This window comes from Myxine glutinosa (assembly GCF_964187855.1).
Source record: "Myxine glutinosa chromosome 12 unlocalized genomic scaffold, kmMyxGlut1.1 SUPER_12_unloc_1, whole genome shotgun sequence".
NCBI lineage: Eukaryota > Metazoa > Chordata > Myxini > Myxiniformes > Myxinidae > Myxine > Myxine glutinosa.
In genome coordinates this window covers 243,887-269,204 of record NW_027616355.1, presented here as the reverse complement: position 1 = coordinate 269,204, position 25,318 = coordinate 243,887, and the positions used below count along the sequence as shown (strand labels likewise).

The window sequence follows — 25,318 nt, the reverse complement described above, 5'->3', positions numbered from 1 at the left end:
AGCCAGCACCTCCATCACAGCTACAAATAGTAGTGGACTTAGTACCGACTCCTGATGCACTCCCACCTTCACCTCAAACTCATCACTGTTCCCGTCCTTTGTCCTGACAGCTGTGCGCGCTCTTTTGTACATTGCCATCACTACTCTGATCAACCATTCCTCCACTCCTAACTTCCTCAATGCCCATGTCACTACTTCGCGTGGAACCCTATCGAATGCTTTCTGCAGATCAACACACCCAAGAAACAACTTCTTCCTCTTCTCCATGTGCTTCTCCTGCAACTGCCTTACAATAAAAAGCGCGTCTGTCGTTCCTCTTCCTGGCAGAAATCCAAACTGCATTTCGTCAAACTTCACCTTCTTCCTTATCCTCCTCTCCAACACCCTTTCCAATACCTTCATTCCATGCTCCAATAACATTATCGCTTGATACGAGCCACAGTCCAGAGGGTCACCTTTCCCCTTGTATAGAGGGATGAGGGTACTCAGTTCCCAATCCACTGGAATGCGGCCTTCTTTCACCACCAGATTACAGATCTCTGTCATTCACTTCACATACATACATCTTTTTAATTTTTTAATTTATTTTGGTAGCGATTGAGACAGCGGTTTGTTGCCTATACATCTCCCAGATATATGGATGTGTCAGAAGAATGTGATGCATGCTTGGAACAGGATCTCCCTTTGGGTGGGTACTCTGCAATGTTATTAAAATAACACGACCTCCACTGGCTGCTCCAGTAGGGTGTGGGTGCTTTTCGTGTTATCAATATAGTGGCAGCATTATTGGTTAAGATAACTCGTGTAACTATAGGCCTCTGTATCCATCTTTGGATATTAACAGTGTACATAAACCTTTAAGTGACAACTATTTATATCGTGCGTTAAAATGTGAAATTTAGACTTCCACTCCACCCTCCTCCACATGCATATTATGATGGATACCTTTTCCTTTTATTTCACTCTTAACTCTACTTCCCTCCACTTCCACAACCGTTCCCACTTTTTCCCACTCCTCATACGACTCCTAACACAAACGTATTTTTGGCTCACTTGGAAAGTAGTTCCGTGTAGCATATGCGATGGCGCATCGTCTGTCCATCAATCCGTTGGTACATAAATACTTGCAACTTCTTCTCTGAAACCCATGATGGGATTGTGACCAAACATGGCACAAATTATATTTGGTATGTTGTGACTAAAGTTTGTTCACGGCTTTAAAAAAAATCTACCGGGGGTCAAAGTGGGTTCGGGTTTGACCCCCCAAAATAGGTATTTGCTTTCTTCTCTGAAACTACACATACAATTCCAATGGAACTTGACCACAACATTCCATTCATTACCTATGATGTACCAACGTATGTTCCCGGCATTTAAAAAAAATCGGGGTCTGAGGCGGTCTATGGGGGGGTTGCACCCCAAAAGAGGTATTTGCTTCCTTCGCAGAGACTACACACGCAATTCTAATAAAACTTGACCACAACCTTCACCAATCGTTGTGTACCAAGGTTTGTTTACGGCATTAAAAAAAAATCGGGTCGTGAAGGGAAAAATATGTATTTGCTTTCTTCTCAGAAACTACACATACAATTCCGATGAAACTTAACTACAACCTTCATCACCCGTGATGTACCAATGTTTGTTCAAGGCATTAGAAAAATTGGGTGGGTCTGAGGAGGTATACAGGATGGGAGAGGGGGGGGGGGGGGGGGGAGGGGTGTCCAAAATAGTATTTTTTTGGTTTGTTTAAAGTCTTATGATTATGTTAGTATGATTCTACATGCTGGCCTGTCTTCTAGCAATCATTGAAATTGGTTCTAAATACCTTTAGTCAGTGCAGTACTACTTATTCTACCAGGTGAGCACCAGGGGTATTGCCCCTATGTTTATCTTCCATCATCTTCAAGAACCTTCCTTACACTGTGCTTTATGTTGACTTCCACACGCTTCTTACCCTTTCACAGTGAGCAAGGCTTGCGAGGAAAAGGAGATGCATCTGAGAGCCGAGAACAAGAAACTCGAGCAAGAGATTTCATTGGTGAAAGAGCAGCTGATCAAGGCGGAGATTAGAAATGGATGTGAGCCCTTCCTTGTCTCGGTCTATTAATTGAGCAATAAGAGTCAGGTTGGGAGTTGGCTGTTTGTGTAACTTTTGTCTTTTTCACTCACCATATTAACTACCTAGAAATTAGAATAGATTTATTCAAATAATTGGTTATACAGAGTGAAAACCACATCTCAATTCTCAAGAAGCCAATTTCAAGAGGACCAGGTTTGTTTTTTAATGGTTACACGCAGGGGTATTGTCAAAATTATGGTTTCCACTAGATTTGTGCAAACACCGGCTGTGTTACGTAGTGATCGAGTTGACATTAAGCTGAATGTAGGACCGATTGCTGATTATTCAAAGTCCCTGTCATGCTAACGACAATATCATTTATATTTCATGCCATAGCATTGGCTGTATACTGCACTTTGGTTATGCTAATTCATTTTCCTGGTTTTCTTAAAAAAATTTGTCGACATGACCGAGGCTCAGGGAAGAGTTAGAACAGAATGGCAGAGAATGACACATGGGGGTGAACGACCTGCACACAAGCTGCATGAAACACAGGAAGAAGGGGAAGGGGAAGGTGTGGATGAAACAGAAAAGAAACAAACCAACCAGAAACTAACAAACGAAAAAAGGTGAGGGAAAGGGTGACAAAATCGCAATAACCTGAAAAAGGGAGTGCTTAGGAATGGCGTAATTTGGGGGTATAAGAGATCATGAGTATGGGTGGAGGTCAACTGAGGTAGTAGTGAACAGTTGTCTTGAAGCCCTGGAGGGGGTAATGGGACTGAACAGACGGGAAGTTGGTTCTGCACATGAGAGAAAAGAGGGGGGAGGGCGAATGAATGTGTGCCTAGCACAGACCTGGGAGGGACAGAGCCAAGAGAGGACAGAGGGTGCAAGACCAAATAGGAAGAGTAGAATACAGAGAGGCCACCAACTTATCTACAAGTAACCATCGGGGACACCTCTTTGCGGTGGTTGTACCCCCAACACAAGTTGTGGGGCCAAATCTTTCCCATTCTTCCCTGCTGCTCAGATTTGTCAGGGCAACACGGCCACGGTCAGAATGCTGATCGGTCCCCATGGATTGGTTCTTCTCTTCTCTCTTTTCTCTCCTCTTATCCATTCTCTCTCTCTTTCTCTCTCTCTCTCCCTCCATTTCTCGCTTTCTCGATGACGCTGTTCTGGCGCTCACTTTGTAAAGGCGGCGTACACCATTCTGGATATGGGTGATCTCTGGGTCACTTTCCTGGGAGATCGATCGGCTATCTCCGAGCCACGGGCTTGTACTGTTTAGAAGAACAGTAGATGAACAGTAGTTTAGAAGAACAGTAGAACAGTAGAACAGTAGAACAGTAGATTTAGAAGAACAGTAGAAGAACAGAAGATGGGGTAGAACTGTTTGGGGCTATGCAACAACAACATCAACCTATTTGTGAGGCTAAATTAACTGGCCTCTAATTTGCATTTCAATATATTGGATTTTTCCGTACCATACTTCCTGATGATCAGACATAACATGAAATGAGATTTGCTTATTGACAGCAAAGGTTGTGGAGATGGGGCTGAGTGGAGGTGGAAATGGAACAGGCACAGAAGAAATCATTGACATGGGCAAACATCCTCACCAAACAATTGCGACCCATCATCTCCAATAATGGATGAACACAATAATGTAGGGCATTCAAAAAGTTATGTTAATGAGATACAATAGTCCAAGACACAAAAAAAGTATAACAAGTCACGTGGCTCTATTGTGTGTTTTGGGCTGTTAAAAGCCTACTCACGCAGATCTCTGGATGCCACACAAACCGGTAATATATAATTTTGTGTACATGCCGGGATTAATTTCCATATGATCACTGAGCAATCCGATAGGTCGAATCCAAACTGGGAGGCGCAAACAATCATGTAAGTTCGTTCACAAAAGCAATGATTATGCTACCTAGCGGGATCTTCCTATCGACATGGAAAACAAGATGGTGGTCCACCACGAGTTGCAAGCAATATCAAACAGAGAGTAGGCACGGAACCGACGGAGCCTCGGCACGGCCACGGAGATACCACGCACTAAGCAATAAAACTGACTTATGGCTACAGATGTGATTAAAAACATGGAATAGTCAGGATTTGTGGGAAAGTGAGAAGGAAACGATTTATGAAGGAACCAGCAAGCAGGTTATAATACATGAGATGAGAGAAGGAAGGAGGGCATAGCACCATATTTGAACAGTGGGACCATAGTTGAACACATGCAAGGGGACGAACGAACAGGAAAAGAGAGTGTGGCTATGTTAAGCTTGGTAGCATGAATGAGCGTATGAAAGATTGCGGTTAGGAATGTGGTTTGCCATGAGATTATGGTGCCCTGCCTGTGTAAGCCCTGGAGGGAAGAGTGGAATTAAAACTAGCCTTGTGATGGCAGTGCCATAAACGGGAGAAAGGAGAAGGAGGAAGGGGTGGATGCGCAGGAAAACGTTTATGCCTCCGCCAATGGCATTATGTTTTCAGGTTGTCCATCCAGCTGTCCGTCCGTCCGTCCGTGATAGGATTTCGTCACCGCGATAACTTGAGAACGGCTAAAGAGATCTTAGTCAAACTTGGCACAGGTATGTATAATGAGGTAAAGATGAACTCATTAGATTTTGGGGTCACAAGGTCAGAGGTCATGTTAGGTAAAATACTGCTACCGCGATAACTTGTGAACCAGTGATGGGATTCTGACCAAATTTGGTACACTTATATAGAATGACGTAAAGATGAACTGATTAGATTTTGGAATAGGTCAAAGTCTGTAATAGGTCTATAACTTGAGAATGGCTGAAATGATCTAATTAAAATTTGGTATAGGTATGTATAATGATGTAAAGATTAAATGATTAGAATATGGGGTCAAAGGTCAAAGTCTGTAATCGGCCTATAACTTGAGAATGGCTGAAGGGATCTAATTCAAACTTGGTACAGATATGTATAATGATGTAAAGCTTAACTGATTAAATTTTGGGGGTCCCGAGGTCATGTCAGGTAAAAATGTGCGAAATTGTGAACAACTGAAGGGATTTTAATCAAACTTGATGCAAGTATTATAATGATGTAATAATATGGGTGGAGGCATATCAGTCGACTTCGTGATGTCGAAGAGTGCCGTTCTAGTTTGTATATTTAGATGAGGCTCATTCGTATAAGAGCTAACACATCGAACATTTAAAAGAGAGAGAGAGAGAGAGAAAGAGAAAGAGAAAGAGAAAGAGAAAGAGAAAGAGAAAAAGAGAAAAAGAGAAAAAGAGAAAAAGAAAGAAAGAAAGAAAGAAGGAAGCACAACAGTAGGGAACTGGGATATCAGGAGATCTGTGGAAGATGGACGGGCAGGGTACACGGGATAAACAGGATGGACACCACAGGGGCTTTCAGGAAAGAAAACAGGGAATTTGAAGGAGTTGGGTTTGGGGTAGATTAACTAGGGTAGCAAGACAACACGTGATCGCTGGGGATGTGTGGTGAGAACGAATGAATTCATTTATTTATTTATATATTTAAGACATCAAACATGTTGGATGCAGTTGGGAGGAAATTGAGGGAGGAAGTAAGGGGCAAAAATAAAAAAGACTGAAGGTAGTACAGAGAAAGGATGATCGTGGACATACAATGAATAGCAAGGGAACTGGGGAGGCCTCAAAAAACCCGGTACGACAAGTCCGATGAATGCTCAAAAATTATCACGAATTTTAAAACAAAGCTGAACTAGAAGCACACGATAAACAGACATCAAAATAAACAGTGGAAAATCGACAAAACAACCGGGAGTACTTATCTCAGGAAAACGGAGGAGTCGAGAATCGGCATGACCGAGGTCAACGAACCAGAAGTCAAAGAGTGTATTTAACCGGAAGTCAAGGTGTGTGCCTCAGGTGGTTGGAAAGGGAAGGAGTTCTGTTTGATTAATTATCCTAAAGTAATCAGTTTTTTGATTGTCCAGGCATGACGTCCTTCCTTTTCCAGCCACCTGAGGCACCTGGAACAATGTGCCGTTCAATTTGCAGCCTCGCTGGTGTTTCATTTGGAAAGCAGACTTTTGATGGCCAGTCAACCCATATATTGCGGCAGGCACACACAGGCATCGTCCTTTCCTCGCTCACCGCCACTCTGTACAGGCCTTGTAGTGATGGACACAGTTGGAAAGTGGACTTGTAATGGTGGAGTCTGTGAAAAAAGTGGACAGAGGTGGACAGAGAAGCACTGGTCAACAGCTTTTACCCTTAGTCTGCCTGTTTTCTTTCCCTGATGGATGCTGTTAGGGTCAGCGGAATACAACAACAACAACAACAACAGGCATTTTAAGGCCATTTTCCCTGCTAGAGTGGGGGTTAGCCTTGTGGGCCCCATGACAATCTTTTCCATTTTGCCCTATTTTCTGCATCTCCTCTTTATAACCCCCTTGCCTGCATTTCTTCTTCCACCACCTTTAGCCAAGTCTTTCTCGGTCTTCCCCGTCCTCTACTTCCTTCTACATCCATTTCCATCACTCTTCTCAACCAGTCACTTTCATCCTTCCTCAACACATGACCAAACCATCTCAACCTGTTTCTCTTCACAGCATCCATCACAGGCTCTATTCCCATCATCTTTCACAATTCATCATTTGTCTTCCTCTCTCTCAACGATACTCCGCACATCCACCGAACCATTCGCATTTCCACTCGTTCCAGCCTTCGTTGCTGCTCTACATGCATTACCCATGTCTCACTCCCATAAATCATAACACTTCTCACACATGCAGCATACACCTTTCCCTTCAGCTTCAATGATACTCCCCTCCTCATCAGCACGCCACTCAGTTCCCGAAACTTCTTGCAAGCACATCTCACTCGAGCAACCGTTGCCGAGTCGGATCCACCTTCTCCATTCAGCATGTCTCCAGGCAGCAAAATGTTTTCACACTTTCCAGCTTCACGCCGTCTCCAAGATCCAACTCAACATTTCCTCCATCTGCAGCTCCCTCTGTGCACACCTTACAGTTGAATATAGCTGCCACACTGGTTAATGACCCTCTCAGACCACTTTTTTGATGAACCCACTCAGCGCACATTGTACATTGAATGGAGTTCACGACAACACCCTTCCTGCACACAGCACACGGCCACTTCCCAGTTCTTTCCACCTCACCACATGCTTTACCACTTGCCATCACCTTTGTTTTTCCGATATTCACTTTCAGACCTTTTGTCTCCATACATTCCTTCCACTTGTTCATCTTCTCCTTCAGTCTATCCATACTTTCCGCAATCAACACCAGATCATCTGCAAACAACAACTCCCACGGTAAACCCTCCTTTACGTTCTGAGCCAGCACCTCCATCACAGCTACAAATAGTAGTGGACTTAGTACCGACCCCTGATGCACTCCCACCTTCACCTCAAACTCACCACTGTTCCCGTCCTTCGTCCTTACAGCTGTGCACGCTCTTTTGTACATTGCCATCACTACTCTGATCAACCATTCCTCCACTCCTAACTTCCTCAATGCCCATGTCACTACTTATTGTGGAACCCTATCGAATGCTTTCTCCAGATCAACAAACCCCCAAAAAAACTTCTTCCTCTTCTCCATGTACTTCTCCTGCAACTGCCTTACAATAAAAAGTGCGTCTGTCGTTCCTCTTCCTAGCATAAATCCAAACTGCATTTTGTCAATCTTCACTTTCTTCCTTATCCTCCTCTCCAACACCCTTTCCAATACCTTCATTCCATGCTCCAATAACTTTATCGCTCGATACGCGCCACAGTCCAGAGGGTCACCTTTCTCCTTGTATAGAGAGACGAGGGTACTCGGTTCCCAATCCATTGGAATGTGGCCTTCTTTCACCACCAGATTACAGATCTTCGTCATTCTTTTCACACCCCAACTTCCTGCTGCCTTCAACATATCTCCCACAACTCCCGTCGGCCCTCTTGCTTTTCTACTCTTCATTGCTTTTATCACTTCCTCAACTTCCTTCTCAGTTATCTTTCTGCCGGTCCTAAAAGTGGGTTACTCTCGATGTTGCCGTCCTTTCATTCTCTGCATTCAACAGCATTTCCATATATCTCTTCCATCTTCCTTTAATTCCATCTCGGTCCACAACGATTTGTCCCACTTCATCCTTCAAGCAACTCACCCCCATCACATCGCACCTCTCTTTCGCTATCTGCTTTGCAAACCTGAATACCGCTCTCTGACCCTCTTCTGAATCCAAGCGTTCTCCGAACATTTTCCTACATGCCTCCTGCGCCTTTGGACTTGTAATGTTGGAGTCTGTGAAAAAAGTGGACAGAGGTGGACAGAGAAGCACTGGTCAACAGCTTTTACCCTAAGTCTGCCTGTTTTCTTTCCCTGATGGATGCTGTTAGGGTTAGCGGAATGTGAAACTAAAATGAGTGGGACCTGGCTCTGAAACTATCTTAGGTGTTGACACACATTCTCGTGCACATTTCCTATTACCTCCGCCACCAAAGGTGGATGGAGGTTATGTTTTCACCCCTGTCTGTTTGTCTGTCCATTTCCCCTGTTTGTGAGATGTGTTTCTCCCCTGTTTGTGAGATTTTTTTTTTTTTTGTATACTGAATCGAGGCTCGTGAAAGAGCTAACATTTATTTCACAAACAAATCAACCAGACAAACAAAATATACAAAAAGAGGGAGCGGAAGACAAGATGGGGAGAGAAGGGGAAGCACACAACCACAACATTTGAGAGCAGGGAAAAGTGTGGGAAGGAGAGGGCTTGGGGGCAGGAGGCGTGGGAAGGGGGGGGGGGGGGGTGGGAGAAGTATAAAACACAAGGGGACCGAAATTAGCGGGGGTAGAAAAGATCAAGGTTTTGGATGGGGGAGGATAAGAGATGGTGGTGAACAGCTGTTTTAAAGACCTGGAGGGTGGGATTGAAGAGAGTGAGGGAGTTTGTTCCAGAGGCGGGAGAAAAGAGGAATGAAGGAGTGAAGGTGAGCAGAAAGTCTTGATTTTGGCAGTTTAACCATAAGAGGGTTGCAGGCAGATCTTGTGCGACCTGTAGGAATATTTGGGGGACAGAGCCCAGAGAGGGCTGGGGGGGCAAGGCCAGAGAGGAGTCGGTAGAAGACGGAAAGACCACCAATCTGCCTGCGGTGAGTGAGTGAAAGGCCCTTGGAGTCAGCTTCATCGCGGGAGATTCCAATGATTCTGAACGCTTTGGTTTCAACAGCGTGAAGGCGGGCTAGGTGTGAGGCAGGAGCACCAGACCAGAGGGGAGAGCAGTATTCCATAGAGCTGCGGATGAAAGCCTTGTATGTGGTGAGGAGCTCAGGTGTGCCAAAGAAGGACTTCGCATGACGGAGGATGCCCAGTCGGCGACTGGCTTTGGAGGCCAGATTTGAAATGTGGTTTTCCCAGGAAAGATCATGGCAAATAGTGAGAACCAAAAGCTTGAGTGACAGAACTTCTTGGAGAGGATTATTCATAAAGTGGATGGGAGGGTTTTCCAGTCGGTCTTTTCGGAGAGGCATCGTAAGAGTGTGAGATTTATCAGGATTGAAAGACATGTTCCATTTGTTTGCCCAGTCTGTGATTTTGTCCAGGTCTGCAGAGAGTGAGGAGGCTGCAGACTGCCGATCTGAGGGATGAGGAATGGAGCGACAGAGAGTAGAGTCGTCAGCAAAGAGATAGAGAGGATTTTCAAGAGAGTCAGAGAGATCATTGATGAAGACCAGAAAAAGCACAGGGCCCAGAACACTACCTTGCCTGAACTCCAGCCACTCTAGCCTGAACAGGAAGAGGAGATGAGAGAAACCCATTCAAGGCCACACGTTGACTACGACCAGAGAGGAAGTCCGCCAGCCATGCGTGGAGATTTCCATGGATACCAAAGGAGGAGAGTTTGGTGAGCAGAGCAGGGTGGCAGACCGTATCGAAGGCACGTGAAATGTCAAGGGAGACGGCTCTAATTTCCTGTTTGGCATTGAGGACCTCCATCCATTGTTGAGAAAGCAGAAGCAGCATGTCCAGAGTAGAGTGACCAGGTCTGAAACCAAATTGATGATCAGAGATCAAGCCATTGGAGAAGAGGAAAGATTTCATATCTGAAGCAATGATGGATTCCATGACTTTGCTGATAATTGGGAGAAGGCTGATTGGTCTGTAGTTGCTGGGATCTGTTTTTGCACCTTTTTTGTGCAAAGCGGTGATGTTGGCTGATTTCCAAGCAGATGGCAGATGACCTTGAGCAAAAGAGAGGGTGAAGAGAACAGAAAGAGTGAGTGAAAGAGCGGAAGCACATGATTTTAGGACCCGTGCCCTGATGCCGTCAGGACCAGTTGCAGATGGAGCCTGTGAACAAAATATCTCAAAAAGTTGTGGACGGATTCGGATGAAATTTGGCAGAGATGTAGCGCATGTGACAAGGACGAAATGATTAGATTTTGGTGAAGATCCGGATTCGGATCCGGCTCCTAGAATTTTAGTGATTCTTCATCATTGGGAGATTGGGCTAAAAACTATACATAGCAGGATATCTCAAAAAGTTATGGATGGATTTCGACGAAACTTGTTGGACAGGTTGTGTGTGTGACGAGGAAGAATTGATTCAATTTTGGTGAAGATCTGAATCCGGATCCAGCTAGTCTAATTTTTTAAAGCGATTCTTCACCATCGAGTGATATGTCCAACCAGGTGGAGGTATGCTCTCCACTGAGTGCCGTTCTAGTTTTAACTCTCTCACTCTTGGAGAAAAGCCACACCTCTTTTTTGCTTGCTCTGGCTCCACAGCTGACATCCCTGCCCCCACCAATCAGCAAAAGCAACACGCACATCGCCTATGTAAGATAGTCGCAGTATGAATGAATGAATGAATGAATGCAATGAGAGAGAGAGAGAAAAAAAAGAGATAAATATTACAACACGTTCATAGCAAGTGAATGACTCGTTTATTTTCCTTACTCACCTGCATTGTCAGCGGAGAAGAAGGGCAAAGAAAAGAAGATAGCGGCACCTGATCAGAAGCCAGTGGACATTTCACGGCTAGATTTGCGTGTTGGACTTATCCTGGAGGCACATCAACACCCAAATGCCGACACCTTGTATGTGGAGAGCATCGATGTGGGAGAGGCGACACCTCGCACCATAATCAGTGGTGTGGTGCAGCACATCCCTCTTGAGCAGGTTAAGATCAGAACATTGAATCTATTTCACATTGATTCAAAAATAATGCAAATGTTTTGAGAAAGCTTACACATGAATGAATAAGGCACTTTTGTTCACGTAGCACAAAAGCAAAAAGGAAGCACACCTTATGTGTTGAGGAGTGTGACCTTTTGTGCATGCAGATGCAAAAGCGTCTCGTGGTGGTGTTGTGCAACCTGAAACCGGCGAAAATGCGTGGCATCGTATCCCAGGGAATGGTGATGTGTGCATCTTCTCCGGACAAGGTGGAGATTCTGGATCCTCCAGGAGACGCATTACCTGGGGAACGTGTCACCTGTCACGGCTTTGCAGGTGAACAGCCACACACACCAACTGCATCATTCTGCTTTGTGGGACATGTGCTTGTATGGAAAGCTTGTGTGTGTGTGTGTGTGTGTGTGTGTGTGTGTGTGTGTGTGTGTGTGTGTGTGTGTGTGTGTGTGTGTGTGTGTGTGTGTGTGTGTGTGTGTGCGTGCGTGCGTGCGTGATCACACTTTAATAATCACTGTGGAACCTTTACTGAAGATGCAGGCAATGAGGCATATTTTAAATACTTGTACATATTGTTGTGAATTTTGGGGTGGAGTGATATATAGATCAGGTATATCTGTGTCGGTATCATGCTCCGACTGTCGTGAAGAAGAACCATCTCGATGTACATAAGTAGAGGACCTGTCTGGCTCGGATGTCGGATTAAGTTTGTATATTTGTGGTCATACGAGGATGGCCTTGTGTTAAATAGAGTAGGGATTATGTTAATTCCCCTGTTCGTGAGACCTGTGATTTATCCTTTGTCCCCTATGGCAATGCACTAGACACGTAGAGCTGGACAGGCCCAATAGCACCACACACACTAATTAAATTCCCCCCGCAATAAAACTCACCGGAAGAACAGGCAGGAAGCACCAACGCATTGCGCCAACATGGCGATAAAACATTGCTCAGGCAGGCTGAGGCCATGCCCACCTCGCAACGGATTGGTCGAGGGGGTTTGATGGGGGAGATCACACCAATGAAAGGCCAGAGTAAGGAAGGACTTGTGATTGGCCAGGGGCGGAGAAAGAAGCGACCCGCTGATTGGTAGAAGGAAGCGACGGACTGATTGGCCACCGACCGATGGCATGAGGAGGAGAGGGCAAAGCGCTCGGCCAATGGTGAGGGACTGACGTGGGAAGAACATTCTAGAGGTCGAGGGGCGACGGTCTGATTGGAAGGAAGGACCGATGACGTAACACCATGAGCGATAAAAGAACTCGCTAGCCGGCATTTTGCCCTTCTCGTTTTGGATCCCTTCGTGCCCGGACCTCTTCCCTCTGCTGCCTTTTGGATTCCTTTGCCCTCGTCCTCTTGCTCCTCTCACCCACCTCTGCCCTTAACTCTTGCTTCTGGTGCCTGCCTGCGAGTGTGTGCTGACGAGAGTACGAGTGCTGTGGCGTGAGACGGACCGTGCAGCGAGGCCCGTTTTCGTGCCAACATCGGGCGGTTTTCCAGCCAACCGGAGCCGCGTTGGGACTGCGCTCTTGGGGCCTTGACAATCCCCGACACACCAGCCGAGTTAAGCTAAGTCCCCACAATAAAACCACACGCCATTATTTTCTTTTCTATTCCCCTGTCTGTGTGCAAGGCTGGTGTGTGGGATCCCAAATTAGGAATATAGTTTTTATCATCGCGTTTTTCCTGTCCCCGATATTCTAATAATAAATCCTTTGTTATTTTATCTGTACATTTTACATCGGGTTTGGTGCGAGTTAATTTCTTTGCAGGCTTTGAAGACTGCCCAGCGAGATCGTGTCAGGTAAAAGCTTCCAGCTGCTTCTTATTCTTTCTTCCTCCTGCGCTTGTATAGTAAAATCCGCATATTTGAACTGAACGCCTTTGGAGTTAAAGCTGGCTTTGGCTATCCGTGATTTCCCGGTCTTAACCAAGGGGGAGTCACGTGACAAGTGTTGTCGAGGAGTGGGATTTGAACCCTCTGGAATAAATTGGTGTCAAGAGTGGATGATTTGGAGCCAAATTTTTCGAAGTACCGAGGCGATAAAATTTGTGACAGTCCATTGGTGTGTGAGAAGCAAACGGCACGTCGTTAAATTTAAATAGTTTTCTGAGGTAAAATAAATACGCGCGCGGGAAACGACTCCCTCACCGTGGATGGAGGGGGTGAGTGATATGGAGGAACGGATAGAAGATGCTGGGAGCATTGAAAGTGGGCCGAATATAGGGGGAGTTGAGAATAGAGATGGAACCTCCCCTGTCCCAGAGCGAGAAATAAATGGAGCGGCCGCGATATCCGACCAGGCCATTGAGCGACTATTGAGGAAAATGGAGGTAATGAGCCAACAAAGCATTTATTATTCTAATAATAAATCCTTTGTTATTTTATCTGTACATTTTACATCAGGTTTGGTGCGAGTTAATTTCTTTTCAGGCATTGAAGACTGCCTGGCGAGATCGTTTCAGGTAAAAGCTTCCAGCTGATTCTTATTCTTTCTTCCTTCTGCGCTTGTATAGTAAAATCCGCATATTTGAACTGAACGTCTTTGGAGTTAAAGCTGGCTTTGGCTATCTGTGATTTCCCGGTCTTAACCAAGGGGGAGTCACATGGCAATATCTTATAGATATCAAATACACTAAGTAATGCTTTTAATTGAGAAACGATACAATTTGCTGATAATTAAAAAACACTTATCTGTACTCATAAAGGTCATAATTTGTACGAAGATTTACTTTTATATTTCCATCACAGGTTCATTTTTAAAGTGTATGAGTGTTGTACGAGTCTTGTGATAACACCAATCTATCTAAATATATGCACGATTCTCATCACAAAAGGTGCAACGAAGAAGCAATTGGGGTGTTCTTTCAGACATCCTGGAGAGAGAGAGAGAGAGAGAGAGAGAGAGAGAGAGAGAGAGAGAGAGAGAGAGAGAGAGAGAGAGAGAGAGAGAGAGAGAGAGAGAGAGAGAGAGAGAGAGAGAGAGAGAGAGAGAGAGAGAGAGAGACTTTTGTGTCCTTTTATTATAAACAATGTAAAGCCATTTCACAAGCAGTTGTATAAAAAACACATTTCACAAAGCAGTTGTAAAAAAAAAGAAAACACAGCAACTAGTTTAAAGAAATTGCATAAGGATCATGAAGGCACCACAAAAAGAGCAAAGGGTATTTAAAAGAAACCAGCAAATATACAAAAAATATATATTGAGCAAATTAAGCGAAAAACTAAGAGAGAGAGAGAGAAATGTATTCAAGGACACAGGAAGAAACATATATGCAAGCAATCAGTTCCAAAGAAAAAAGTCAAATCAATCAGGAATTATAAAGTAATTACCACTTTTGAATCATCGACTGAGCACAGAACATTGCCAATACACCACTTTCTCTCAAAAAGTTGGACGTTTCCATTACTGACAAAGAAATCAAATTCTAGCTTGAGTCGTGTTGAGACAAACCCTTTAAAAATAGAAATAGCCTCAGAGCCATAGCCGTTATCTATTTTAATTTTCCGAGATTTATATATCGCATATTTTGCAACAGCAACCAAAAAATTGAGAAGAACACCCACATCCCTACATGTGGGCCTGAAAGACACACCAAATATAAACATATGCATATTGAAAGGGAAGGACAATTGGTGAAAAAGATATTCAAGGAACAAGAAAAGCGATGTCAGTCTACGACACTGTACATAAGCATGAAACAAATCCTCCTTCTGGTCACAGAAAGGACAAGTTTCCGGCAGTGAGCTGTTAATACGGTGGACAAAAATATTGGAGGGAAGCGCCCAGTGTGCTAACCTCCATTGTATGTCCGCTAGCACACCATGTATTGGTAAGGTGTACATGTGAGGCCAAAGGGGGGTAGAGGGAGACCCCAACCCTAACCGCTCTGACCACAAAGCTACTCGTGTTCTCCCAGAGAGGGGTACATTCTTATTTTGTCGAGAGAGATCACGGATTCCAATCTTAGTTACAAGATGAAAAGGGGGGGTATGTTCAATCTCCGGCTGAAGAGAAGACGAAAGGAGCACTTTGATTTCAGGGAAACCTAACCGAAAGTCCTCAATGTTACCAACACCTTCCCAGCCGATGTTTAGCTGTCTAAATTTTCTTATGACTATACGTACAACTTGGTCTACAAGTCGGACAGACCGAGATCCAACTGAGGTTGCCACCAAACCAGCAGGTTTCCACTTAACTCCAGATGAATCTCTCAGATCACATACTTTGTTAATCCCTCCTTGGATAAATTTTTTACTCAGGGCATGGCTATGAGGGATACCAGGAAAAAAGTTATTGAAGAAAAGGGGTTCTTGAAGGAACATTCGACAATTATAGCCCTCAAGGAAGCGGTGGACGTCAAACCTTTTCCAAGTGTCCAATAAACTCTGATAGAATCTCGGAAGAGAGGCAAAATTTATATGCTCGAGGTCTATCAAAAGAAGCTGCCGATCATATCTCAGTCTACCAGCCTGTTGTAACAGAAAAAATGCAAAGGGCCGCCAGGGCAGCTGTTCAGCGAACAGTAGTCTCTGCAGAGACTGCAGCCGAAAGGCCACAACCCGACCAGAGATATCAACAATGCCCTGGCCACCTTCCTTCCGGGGGTAGTACAATATCTCAGGCCTCAGCCAATGGTAGCCACTCCAAAAGAAGTTTACTAGCATTCGCTGAGTAGCCATAATTAGTTGGTTTGATGGCTGTAAAGCAATAATTCTGTGCCATAATTTTGTTGCAACCAGATTGTTTATGACAAGGGTACGGCCTCGATAGGAGATGGACCTCAGCAGTCCTTCCCATGCTTTCAATCTGTGCGTAATTTGCTCCAACACTCCTTCCCAATTTTTCATTTCTGTTTCACGATTACCGATATGCACTCCAAGATATTTAACCCCGTCCGTTCTCCAGACCAGGTTGTGTGGGAGTGAGGGTGGTGATACACAAGAGAGATTGCCTTTGCCACACCATAATGCTGTACTTTTATTCCAATTGATCCCACCGGAAGAGGCTGCAGAGAAATCTCGCATACAACGTTGTAAAGCAGAGACATCATTGGAGCTTCTAATCAAAACACAGACATCATCAGCATAAGCCGTCTGCACAAATTCTGCTCCTTCTATACTTCTCATTCCCTGAGGTATTTGCTGTCTAATAGACCGAAGGAGTGGTTCAAGGGCGACTATATATAGAAGCCCAGAGAGGGGGCAACCTTGGCGAATACCCCGTTGGAAAGGAAAGGGAGAGCATAACCTATTGTTGATCTTCATCATACATTGAGTATTAGTATACAGGAGTTTCACATAAGAGGTGAAAGTTTCACCAAACCCCATTCCTTTCAGGACAGAAAAAAGGTACTTGTGGTCAACACGATCGAAGGCCTTAGTTTGATCAAGAAACAGCAACCCAAAATCGTCACGCAGGAACTTATTGCATGAAATAATATCTCTTACCAAAAAAATATTATCATAAATAGATTTTCCAGGCACACAGTAGGTCTGGTCCGGGTGTATAACTGAACTGATCACAGTCTTCATACGATTAGCAAGTACTTTAGAGAAAATCTTGTAATCAACACACAATAAGGAGACAGGTCGCCAGTTATCAACCAGTTGAAGATTCCCAGCTTTTGGTAGCAAACAAACGACTGCTCGTCTACAAGACATTGGAAGTTCTCCGACACGTATGCTTTCATCGAGTACATCGAGTAAGTCAGGTCCCACAAGGGCCCAGAAGGTCTTGTAGAATTCTGTGGGCAGGCCATCTATTCCAGAAGCTTTCCCATCTTTCAGGCTCCGCACAGCTGCTTCAAGTTCAACAGCCGAAATTGGGGAATCGAGCATGCATCGCTCATCCTCCTCGACACTCGGAAGCCCAGCAGTTAACTCTCGTATCACCTCATTGTCCACGTTCTGAGGAGAATACAAGTTAGAATAGAACCCTTTCAGAGTACACCTGATCGCCTGCTGAGAGGTCACCAGCGACCCATTGGGAGTGAGTAAAGTATGAATTTGTTGTGACCTTTTGAGGGAAGACTCTAACTTAAAGAACTCTTTGTTTGGCATGTCCAGAGTTAAATAGCTCATTCGCATTCGGACCAAGGCACCCATCGCCCGTTGCCGTACCGCTTCCTCCAGCACTGCTTTCTTTGCCCATATTAGTTGGTCACGTGCACCTCTCCCAACCTCGTCAACATTCTGTTCTAACGATATAATTTCAGATTTTAACTGATCTATTGATATTGATTGGATTTTGGTGGTGTATGCACTATATTGTTGACAGAAATTCTTAATTTGGGATTTTGCAATGTCCCACCACAGCCGGAGACTATCATATTCAGGTCTGGAGGAGCGAATTTTCTCCCACACGACGTGAAAGGCCTCATTAAATTCCTTGTCATGTAAGAGACGAGTATTCAAAGACCAGTAAGCACTACCACCGGGTGGAAAGGGTAACTTAAAGGACATTGAGATTAAACTGTGGTCTGTGAATCCAGTTGGTAAAATTTTGGAGACAGACACCACATTCAACATTGGCTTGTTCACATAGAATCTGTCCAGCCTTGCCATTGACATAATACCATCATTGCATCTACACCATGTATAACAGCGTGAGAGTGGGTGTTGTGATCTCCACACATCCTTAAACCGAAAGATGTTGATGGTGTCCTCTAGAGCTTTCGTAGAGGCAACATGAGGCTCATGACCATTCCTATCAATTGACGGACAAATTGTGCAATTAAAATCTCCCGCGATACAGATAAAGGCTGTTGGGTCCAGAGTTTTTACAAAATCCCGCAGAGTGGAAAAGAAAATTTTTCTCTCCATTGGGTCACACGGTGCATAAACATTCACTACGATAATCTTTTGGGTATTATAAAGAAAATCTACGGAGATCAAATGCCCTTTATAGATTTCTTTAAATGAAACCTGTTGAGCACAAATCTTGTGACTTAGGCAAATGGCAACACCGGCCCGAGGTGTAGGGAACCCACTTAGCCACCATTGCCCTTTAAAAAGTTTCCCCCAATCGGCTACTTGAGCACTAGTAGCGTGGGTCTCTTGTAAGAGAATAATGTCAGCCTTTTCTTTTACAACCGCTTGAATGGTTTGCACCCTCCGTAAGGGGGCACGACCCCCATTTATATTTAAGGATACAACATTTAGTTCCATGGTTGATTCTTCTAGGGGGTGAAGTCCTCTTCCTCAATTAATTCCTTGTTTGCCTTCGTGATGGATTTCCTCAGCCGCTGAAATTCAGGTTCGGAGATTTCCACATGCTCACTCCTTTGCAGCAAAGGTTTTGCGGCTGCAAGGAAGGCCTGGATATTAGGAAAATGATCCTTAATTCGTACATGCCTTTGTCTGAAAGTTTCCTTCAAAAATCTGACAATATTTTCTTTTGAGATCTCCAAAGGCTGCTCTTCCTCCTGAGGGGGGGGGGGGGGGGAGCCCTGTCAACCATTGCCACTGGTTCCTCATGGCCGATCAGTGTCTCTGTAGTTAGAATTCCCTCCGTGACGCTAGTAACGAGTTCCTCCTGAACCTGTACAGAAACACCTGTTCCATCCCCATCTACCTTAGGTTCTTCATCCTCTTCATCCTCATGCATCATTGCAATGGGGGGGGAGGAGTCGTTATTAGTAGTAATGGGTATTTTGCATTCCCCATTAGAATTGATATGGTCATCAGTAGGCTGTTCGGTTTCGCAGGTTGATTTACAACCTTCAGGAAAAAGTTCCCCTTCATCCTGAGCAGGTGGTATCATGTCAGCCATAGTCTCACCACCTTGCTGATCTTCATGTGGAGGACTGTCTGAATCGTTTAAACTGCTTCCTGTCTGCACCACCAACACTTTAACACCTTTGTCCTCATTCCTCGCACTTACAAGTGACCGTTTCAAATTTTTCCGAGACGCCGCATCTACAATCTGCTGCTCCTCACAAAACATTCCCTCTACAGGTAGAGGCTTCTCCCTTACATTTGCTGACTCATCGTTTGCACGATGGCCAGCTGTACTGGATGACTCATCGCTTCCACGAAGCACATCCGTATGGGTCTCATCAGCACCACTCTTAGCCGTACCTTGATGGTCCGATGTAGATTCCCGCACTGAAGGCGAAACATCTATAGAATCCTCCGTAGTGGTCACGGGGGGAGGTGGTCCGGCTGCTGTGGCATACGTTTTCTCCCCATCAGGACAATACTGCCGAGTGTGTCCATGTACACCACACCCGTAACAAATCAACCTCTCCGTTGCCGCAAAAATCCTGTGCTCACGTTTTGACGACTTAAAAACGAGAGAGACATTCAATTGCGTCAAACCATCCTTCAAAACAACATAACAAAACCGTCTAAACGTTTCGATATGCTTAAGCTTCCCGTCTGTGGTGCGAATGGAGGCTTGGATAATTCTCGACACCACAGTACCGTACTGACCGAGCTTCTGAAGAATTTCCTCATTAGACAGCGTCGGTAGAACGTTTGATAGTATTACCTTCGAGGCCGGAGTGTTCCATGGCGAAACCGGAACAAACTGGTCATTGCCCAAGGTGAGTCCGTTCTGCACGACGATGCGCGCGAAACGGACACGTGAAACGAAGACAACCACCTTGTGGTGCATTCGGGACGCTGCCCGTATGTTCTCACAACCGATCAATCCTCCGATTGCGAGGAGCGTCTCCTCCAGCGAGACATCTTCCGGTGGGACAAAACACATGCCGTGTTCATCTGTTAACCCCTCATCGGCGTCACGACCGGCATTACTTCGACTATTCTTGCTAGCCATTTGAAGTAACTAAACGAAAAAAAGTAACCAATAAATGGTACAAAGGTTTATAAAGCCGAAATAAATGAAAAAAACAACAACAACAATAACTGGGAAATAAATAAATAAATCCCGTTAACCACCTAAAGTGGATAACTCTAACCGCGCTGTCTCTCCCTCCCTCTCTCGCTCAGTAGACAAGACGATAGAAAGGGACACCGACACTCGGACAGCAGAAAGGACCAAAAGGTAGGAAGAAAGGAAAAAGCAACACGAGACACAGCACGTACCGCCAGTGACTGAGCAACAGACCTGGCAATCGCACGTGCGTGCTAAGCGAGCGGCAGCTGTGCAAAGTGTGAGAGAGAGAGAGAGAGAGAGAGAGAGAGAGAGAGAGAGAGAGAGAGAGAGAGAGAGAGAGAGAGAGAGAGAGAGAGAGAGAGAGAGACAGACAGACAGACAGACAGACAGACAGACAGACAGACAGAGACAGAGACAGAGACTGACACTGACTGTTTCTTCCTTTTATTACAAGAGTACAGAAAATCAGTTATGTTCAGTCATAAAGAAACAAAACACAATAAAAATGGTCTCAAGGAAAAGTTATTATCAAATCATCATCATCAAGTGTGCATATGACATCATTAAAAACCCACTTTTCTTTAAAACATGTTAAATTCTTGTTCATTTTAAAAAACCGGTATTCTAGCTTTAGTCTTGCATTTACAAGAGCCTTAAGGGTGAGCAGTGCATCATATGACGAGTCAGAAGCGTTTCCCATTTTTTTCTTCCTGGATTTATAAATTGCAAACTTGGCCTGGCCAATTAAAAAATTCATTAAAACCACATTTCTAAGGGAAGACGGTCCTAAAACACCATAAATAAAAACATTGTGATTGAAGAGGGAACCAAGCTTCACAAAGCGTTCCTGAAGGAATGTAAAAAGAGGTTGCAATCGTTCACACTCAAGGTATATATGCGGTAGGGTTTCAATGGATGCACAGAAAGGGCATAGATTAGAGTTAGCAGTAGAAAACCGGTTCAGTAAAACATTATAAGGTAAAATCCAGTGTACAAGTTTCCATTGAATATCTCCAACATACTTTGGAGTAGACAAGAGATAAAAACTTCGCCAATTGGGGCAATTGGGTGGTATTGGGGGTAAAACATCCCGCCATCGAAGCCTCGGGTGCTCAGAAAATGTTTTTGCGTATAAAATTTTAACGTACACGTTGTACAAAGTTTTCTTTGGAAAGGCGGGAAGGGATAATGCAGTATCATCAGGGCTGTTCAGGCCAGGGGACAGATTAAGTGGCGGGCTGAAGACTAGGAGTTTGGGGAAGTCACCCGCTGTTTCCTTGGGGGAAGGGCCAAGTTCCTCGCAGGTATTACGATACGTTGTGGATATCCCTTGAAGGAACCGAGAGATGATCCTGACAGATTTTATTCCGGTTTTTTGTGCCACAGCGGCAGCACTCAGCCGGCAGCTCCCAGACTCTGTCATGAGGTCTTTCACTCGCAGCAGCTTGGCATCAACAAAATGTTGAACGAGTCCCCTATTATTCAAGCTGTTTTCCAGGAAGGGGTTGTAGCATAGGGGCTCATTCAACAACATTTCCATGTTGTATGTTGCCATTTCATGGGAAAAGGACAGGGCTTGCCAGGCGTTCATCACCCCTTGGTAAAAGGTGGGCAGCAAGGATGAATCGATTTGATGAGGGTTCATCAAGAAAAGTTCTCGGTCGTAACCCAGCTTGCATGTAAGCTGCAATATGCAGTTAGCCAGAGGCCTCCAGAGTAGGGCTTCATCTCCATATACAAGTTGGCGCACGATATGAAGCCGGAAGACCATAATCCGGCTGCGGATATCAATAAGACCTTGGCCACCTTCAGTGAGTGGTAAGTATGCCACGGGGGGTTGGAGCCAGTGTTTCCCGCTCCAGAAAAAGTCGACAATGCTCTTTTGCAGTGTAATAAGAAGGCTCCCGGGCGGTTGTAGGCATATCATCTTATGCCATAGCATAGAGGCGACAAGATTGTTAATGACGAGAGTTCTTCCGCGGTACGAAAGTTGAAAAAGAAGTCCTTTCCAGCGGGCCAGTTTTGCCATTACCTTGTCCGGTAATCCCACCCAGTTCTGCTGCTCAAAGGTGTTGTCTCCGAGGAAAATACCGAGGTATTTAATGCCACTTTTCTGCCAGTTCACTCCTCCTGGTAGGACAATTGGTGGGCAATCTCCAGGTCCTATCCAAAGGGCTTCACTCTTCTTCCAGTTTACCTGGCCTGAACAAGCCTGACAATATGTTTTTAGTGCCTGAGCCACCGCAGTGACGTCAGCACTATTTTTTATATAAATACAGACATCATCTGCATAGGCAGAGACTTTTAGCGGTGTGGTAAGAATTGATCCAGTGAAGCCAGAAATGTGCGTACGTAATTGGAGCAGAAGAGGTTCGATGGCAAGAGAGTATAAAAGTCCAGATAGCGGGCAACCTTGCCGTACTCCCCGTTGTACAGCAATGGGGCTACACAATACTTGATTAATTTTAAGAACACTGGATATATTACGATACAAAAGATTAACGTACGAGATAAAAATAGGTCCAAACCCAAAATTCTCTAAAACTCTAAAAAGGTACATGTGGTCAATACAGTCAAAGGCTTTTCCTTGGTCAATAAAAAACAGACCAACATTCATATTAAAATTGTTACAAAACCGAATGGTATCACGGATAAGAAAGATATTATTAAAAATAGTACGGCCAGGAATACAAAAGGATTGATGTTCTCCTATTAGTACATTCATAAAAGGTTTCATTCGATTAGACAAGGCTTTGGCTAAAATTTTATAATCCGTACATAAAACAGAAATAGGACGCCAGTTCTCTATAAGTTGAGTGTCCGCTTTCTTAGGAATTAAGGTGGTGACTGCTCTCCGGCAACTCCACGGCAGTTGTCCATCCTCTAAACATTCATTCAATACCCGCAGTAGGTGAGGTCCAATGGCGTCCCAAAAAAACTGGAAAAATTCACTAGTCAGCCCATCCAGTCCAGGGGCTTTATCAGGTTCCAAGGCCTTCAAGGCAGCGGTGAGCTCAGGTAACCTAAGAGGATCCTCCAACTGCTGCTTCTGATCCTCCGCCAATGTTGGAAGGTTAGAAACAAGTTCTGATATTGCATCCTGGTTAATGTCATGCCGCATAAACCGTTGTTTAAAATGTTTCCGGGCACATGCCCTGATTCTGCCATCTTCATAAAGGAGTTCCCCATCATGGAGCAAGCGTGTAATCATTGACGAAGAGGCCCCCCTTTTAAGGCTGAATAAGAATTTGGTTGGAGCATCAAGGTCGTGTATGTACCTCATCTTCAGGCGCAATAAAGCATTTTGTGCTCGCCTTTCGGATATGGAATTCAGTAAGGCCGTTTTTCCATGGATTTGTTGCCTCATTCCCTGGTAGCTCACACTTGCAGTTCCCTGAAGCTGTTCCTGTAATTCCAGGATTTCATCTTCAAGTAAGGTTGTGGTTTTTCTTTCCTCTTGGACACCATACGCACGATATTGTTGGCAGAACAGTCTGATGTGCGTTTTGGCATTATCTCACCATTGTCTGAGGTTTGAGAAATTCCCTTGGGAGGCAACCAGAATATTCCAAATTTCCGGAAAAATGTCCTTAAAGGTACTATCATCAAGTAAGTTGTTATTAAATTTCCAAAAAGCACTCTTGTGTTTCGGGCAGGGGGCAGAAATTTTGAGAAATGTTGTGCTGTGGTCCGAGAATCCTGATGGGCAAATTTTGGATGACAGAACGAGGCGTTCAAGTGGAGGATTAATATAAAACTTGTCCAAGCGAGCAAGTACAATATTACCCTGAATGCATCGACACCATGTGTATTGCCTGATTGATGGGTGCTGTACCCGCCATATATCTGTCAAATTCATTTGTTTTAAAAATTTGGTGAGAGGGATTGTGGAGGCAGGATGGGGCTCTGCACTGTTCCTGTCTAGTTGGGGTTGGAGGGTGCAGTTAAAATCTCCACCAATACAAACATGATTGTCTTGGGTTTTTAGGGCGTTTTGGCTGTCGAGGGACGTTAGGTGTGTCCCAAGGTCATTAAAAAAAACTCGCCGAGCTACAGGCGTACTTGGGGCATAGATATTAAAAATAGTATAGAATTTTCCACAGTAGTGGAATTCTAGGGATGCTAGGGATCCCTTGTGTATTTCGTCGAATTTAAGCGATGAAGGCGAAAAGGAGGGGCTAAGAATTATTGCGACACCGCCTTTGCGGGAGTCACCGTTACTAAAGAAGGACAGGCCGGGGAAGAGCCTACACCACTCTGCGACACAGCAGTCGTTGGCATGGGTCTCTTGTAAGAGGGCAATGTCAACTTTCTTCTGTAATAAAAAATCCCTTACTTGAACTTTACGGACAGAGCTACATCCTCCGTTAATATTCAAGCTACAAATGGAAAAACTCATTACAGCTATAATAGACGATAGGGCATGTGGTCCTAAGAGCTTGTCTTGTGGTCTCCATCTCCCGACTAAATAAAACTTATTTTATAATTAAGTTAAATATTTTTTATGAATTATCGTTCATATTCCCGCGTCATCGGTTGGAGCATTTTGTCGAATTTTAGGTTAGAATAACTAATATTTCGTCGGTAAAATAATTATCACGATCTCGATATTTATCCAATCAAATTGTACGTTTCATTTATTAACGTTGCTGCGATTTTTCATTTATGCGATTGGTCCGGAAAATATCAACATGGGCCTCATATAGCAAAAGGAGCCAATCAGCAACATCGTACGAGAGTGCTGCGGTACGGCGAATAGCGGGTCACGTGTGTAAACAGATGCTGTTTGGTGAAAAGTATCGGTGAAAATGGCATCAGTTGGTGTCAAATTTGGTGTAAAAAATAGGTGTTATGCACATGTTCCAGGTGCCAGTGGTGATATTGTGCCATTTACCGAAAAAAGGTGGAGAACATTCTTGAGTGCTGTAGATATTTGGAGCGATTTGGTGGGAAACCAGGCCGATTTAGCGAGGTCTTTCGTCCATGATCATGGTCTACACTGCAGCGCATGTGAAAGTGCATTGCCGGTCCCTGAAACTGGGGGTTGCCACGCAGTGTGTTACCGGTATTTCACTGATTCTACCAAGCAAAAACGTGCCCAAACTGCTAAACAGAAGCATCAGAATGTCACCCAATCATCCGGTAAGTTTAAAAGTAGCCTACAAATACATCACGAATGAGAAAATTGCATGTACAATCACGTAGGGAGGCCTATGAAATTGGGTCAGGTCAGTCCCA

The 25,318-nt window shown here is 44.5% G+C and overlaps 2 protein-coding genes across 9 annotated transcripts in view; both read left to right on the top strand.

Annotated features, from left to right (window-relative positions):
- LOC137437797 (aminoacyl tRNA synthase complex-interacting multifunctional protein 1-like) overlaps positions 1-25,318 on the top strand; it is a 172,012-nt gene that overhangs the window by 5,800 nt on the left and 140,894 nt on the right. For 4 of the 8 annotated variants that reach the window (XM_078768622.1, XM_078768627.1, XM_078768626.1 and 1 more), the window contains exons 3-6: positions 1,965-2,078; positions 10,830-10,880; positions 11,017-11,222; positions 11,387-11,555. In XM_078768622.1, coding sequence (XP_078624748.1) covers positions 1,965-2,078; positions 10,830-10,880; positions 11,017-11,222; positions 11,387-11,555 — 540 coding nt within the window. Of the gene's footprint in view, positions 1-1,964; positions 2,079-10,829; positions 10,881-11,016; positions 11,223-11,386; positions 11,556-13,006; positions 13,039-25,318 lie in introns of all 8 variants that reach the window. The other 4 variants (XM_078768624.1, XM_078768630.1, XM_078768628.1 and 1 more) reach the window with 2 other exon arrangements.
- The window catches only part of LOC137437793 (transcription elongation factor A N-terminal and central domain-containing protein), a 115,553-nt gene that overhangs the window by 26,531 nt on the left and 63,704 nt on the right, over positions 1-25,318 (top strand). The gene's annotated exons all lie outside the window — the stretch shown is intronic.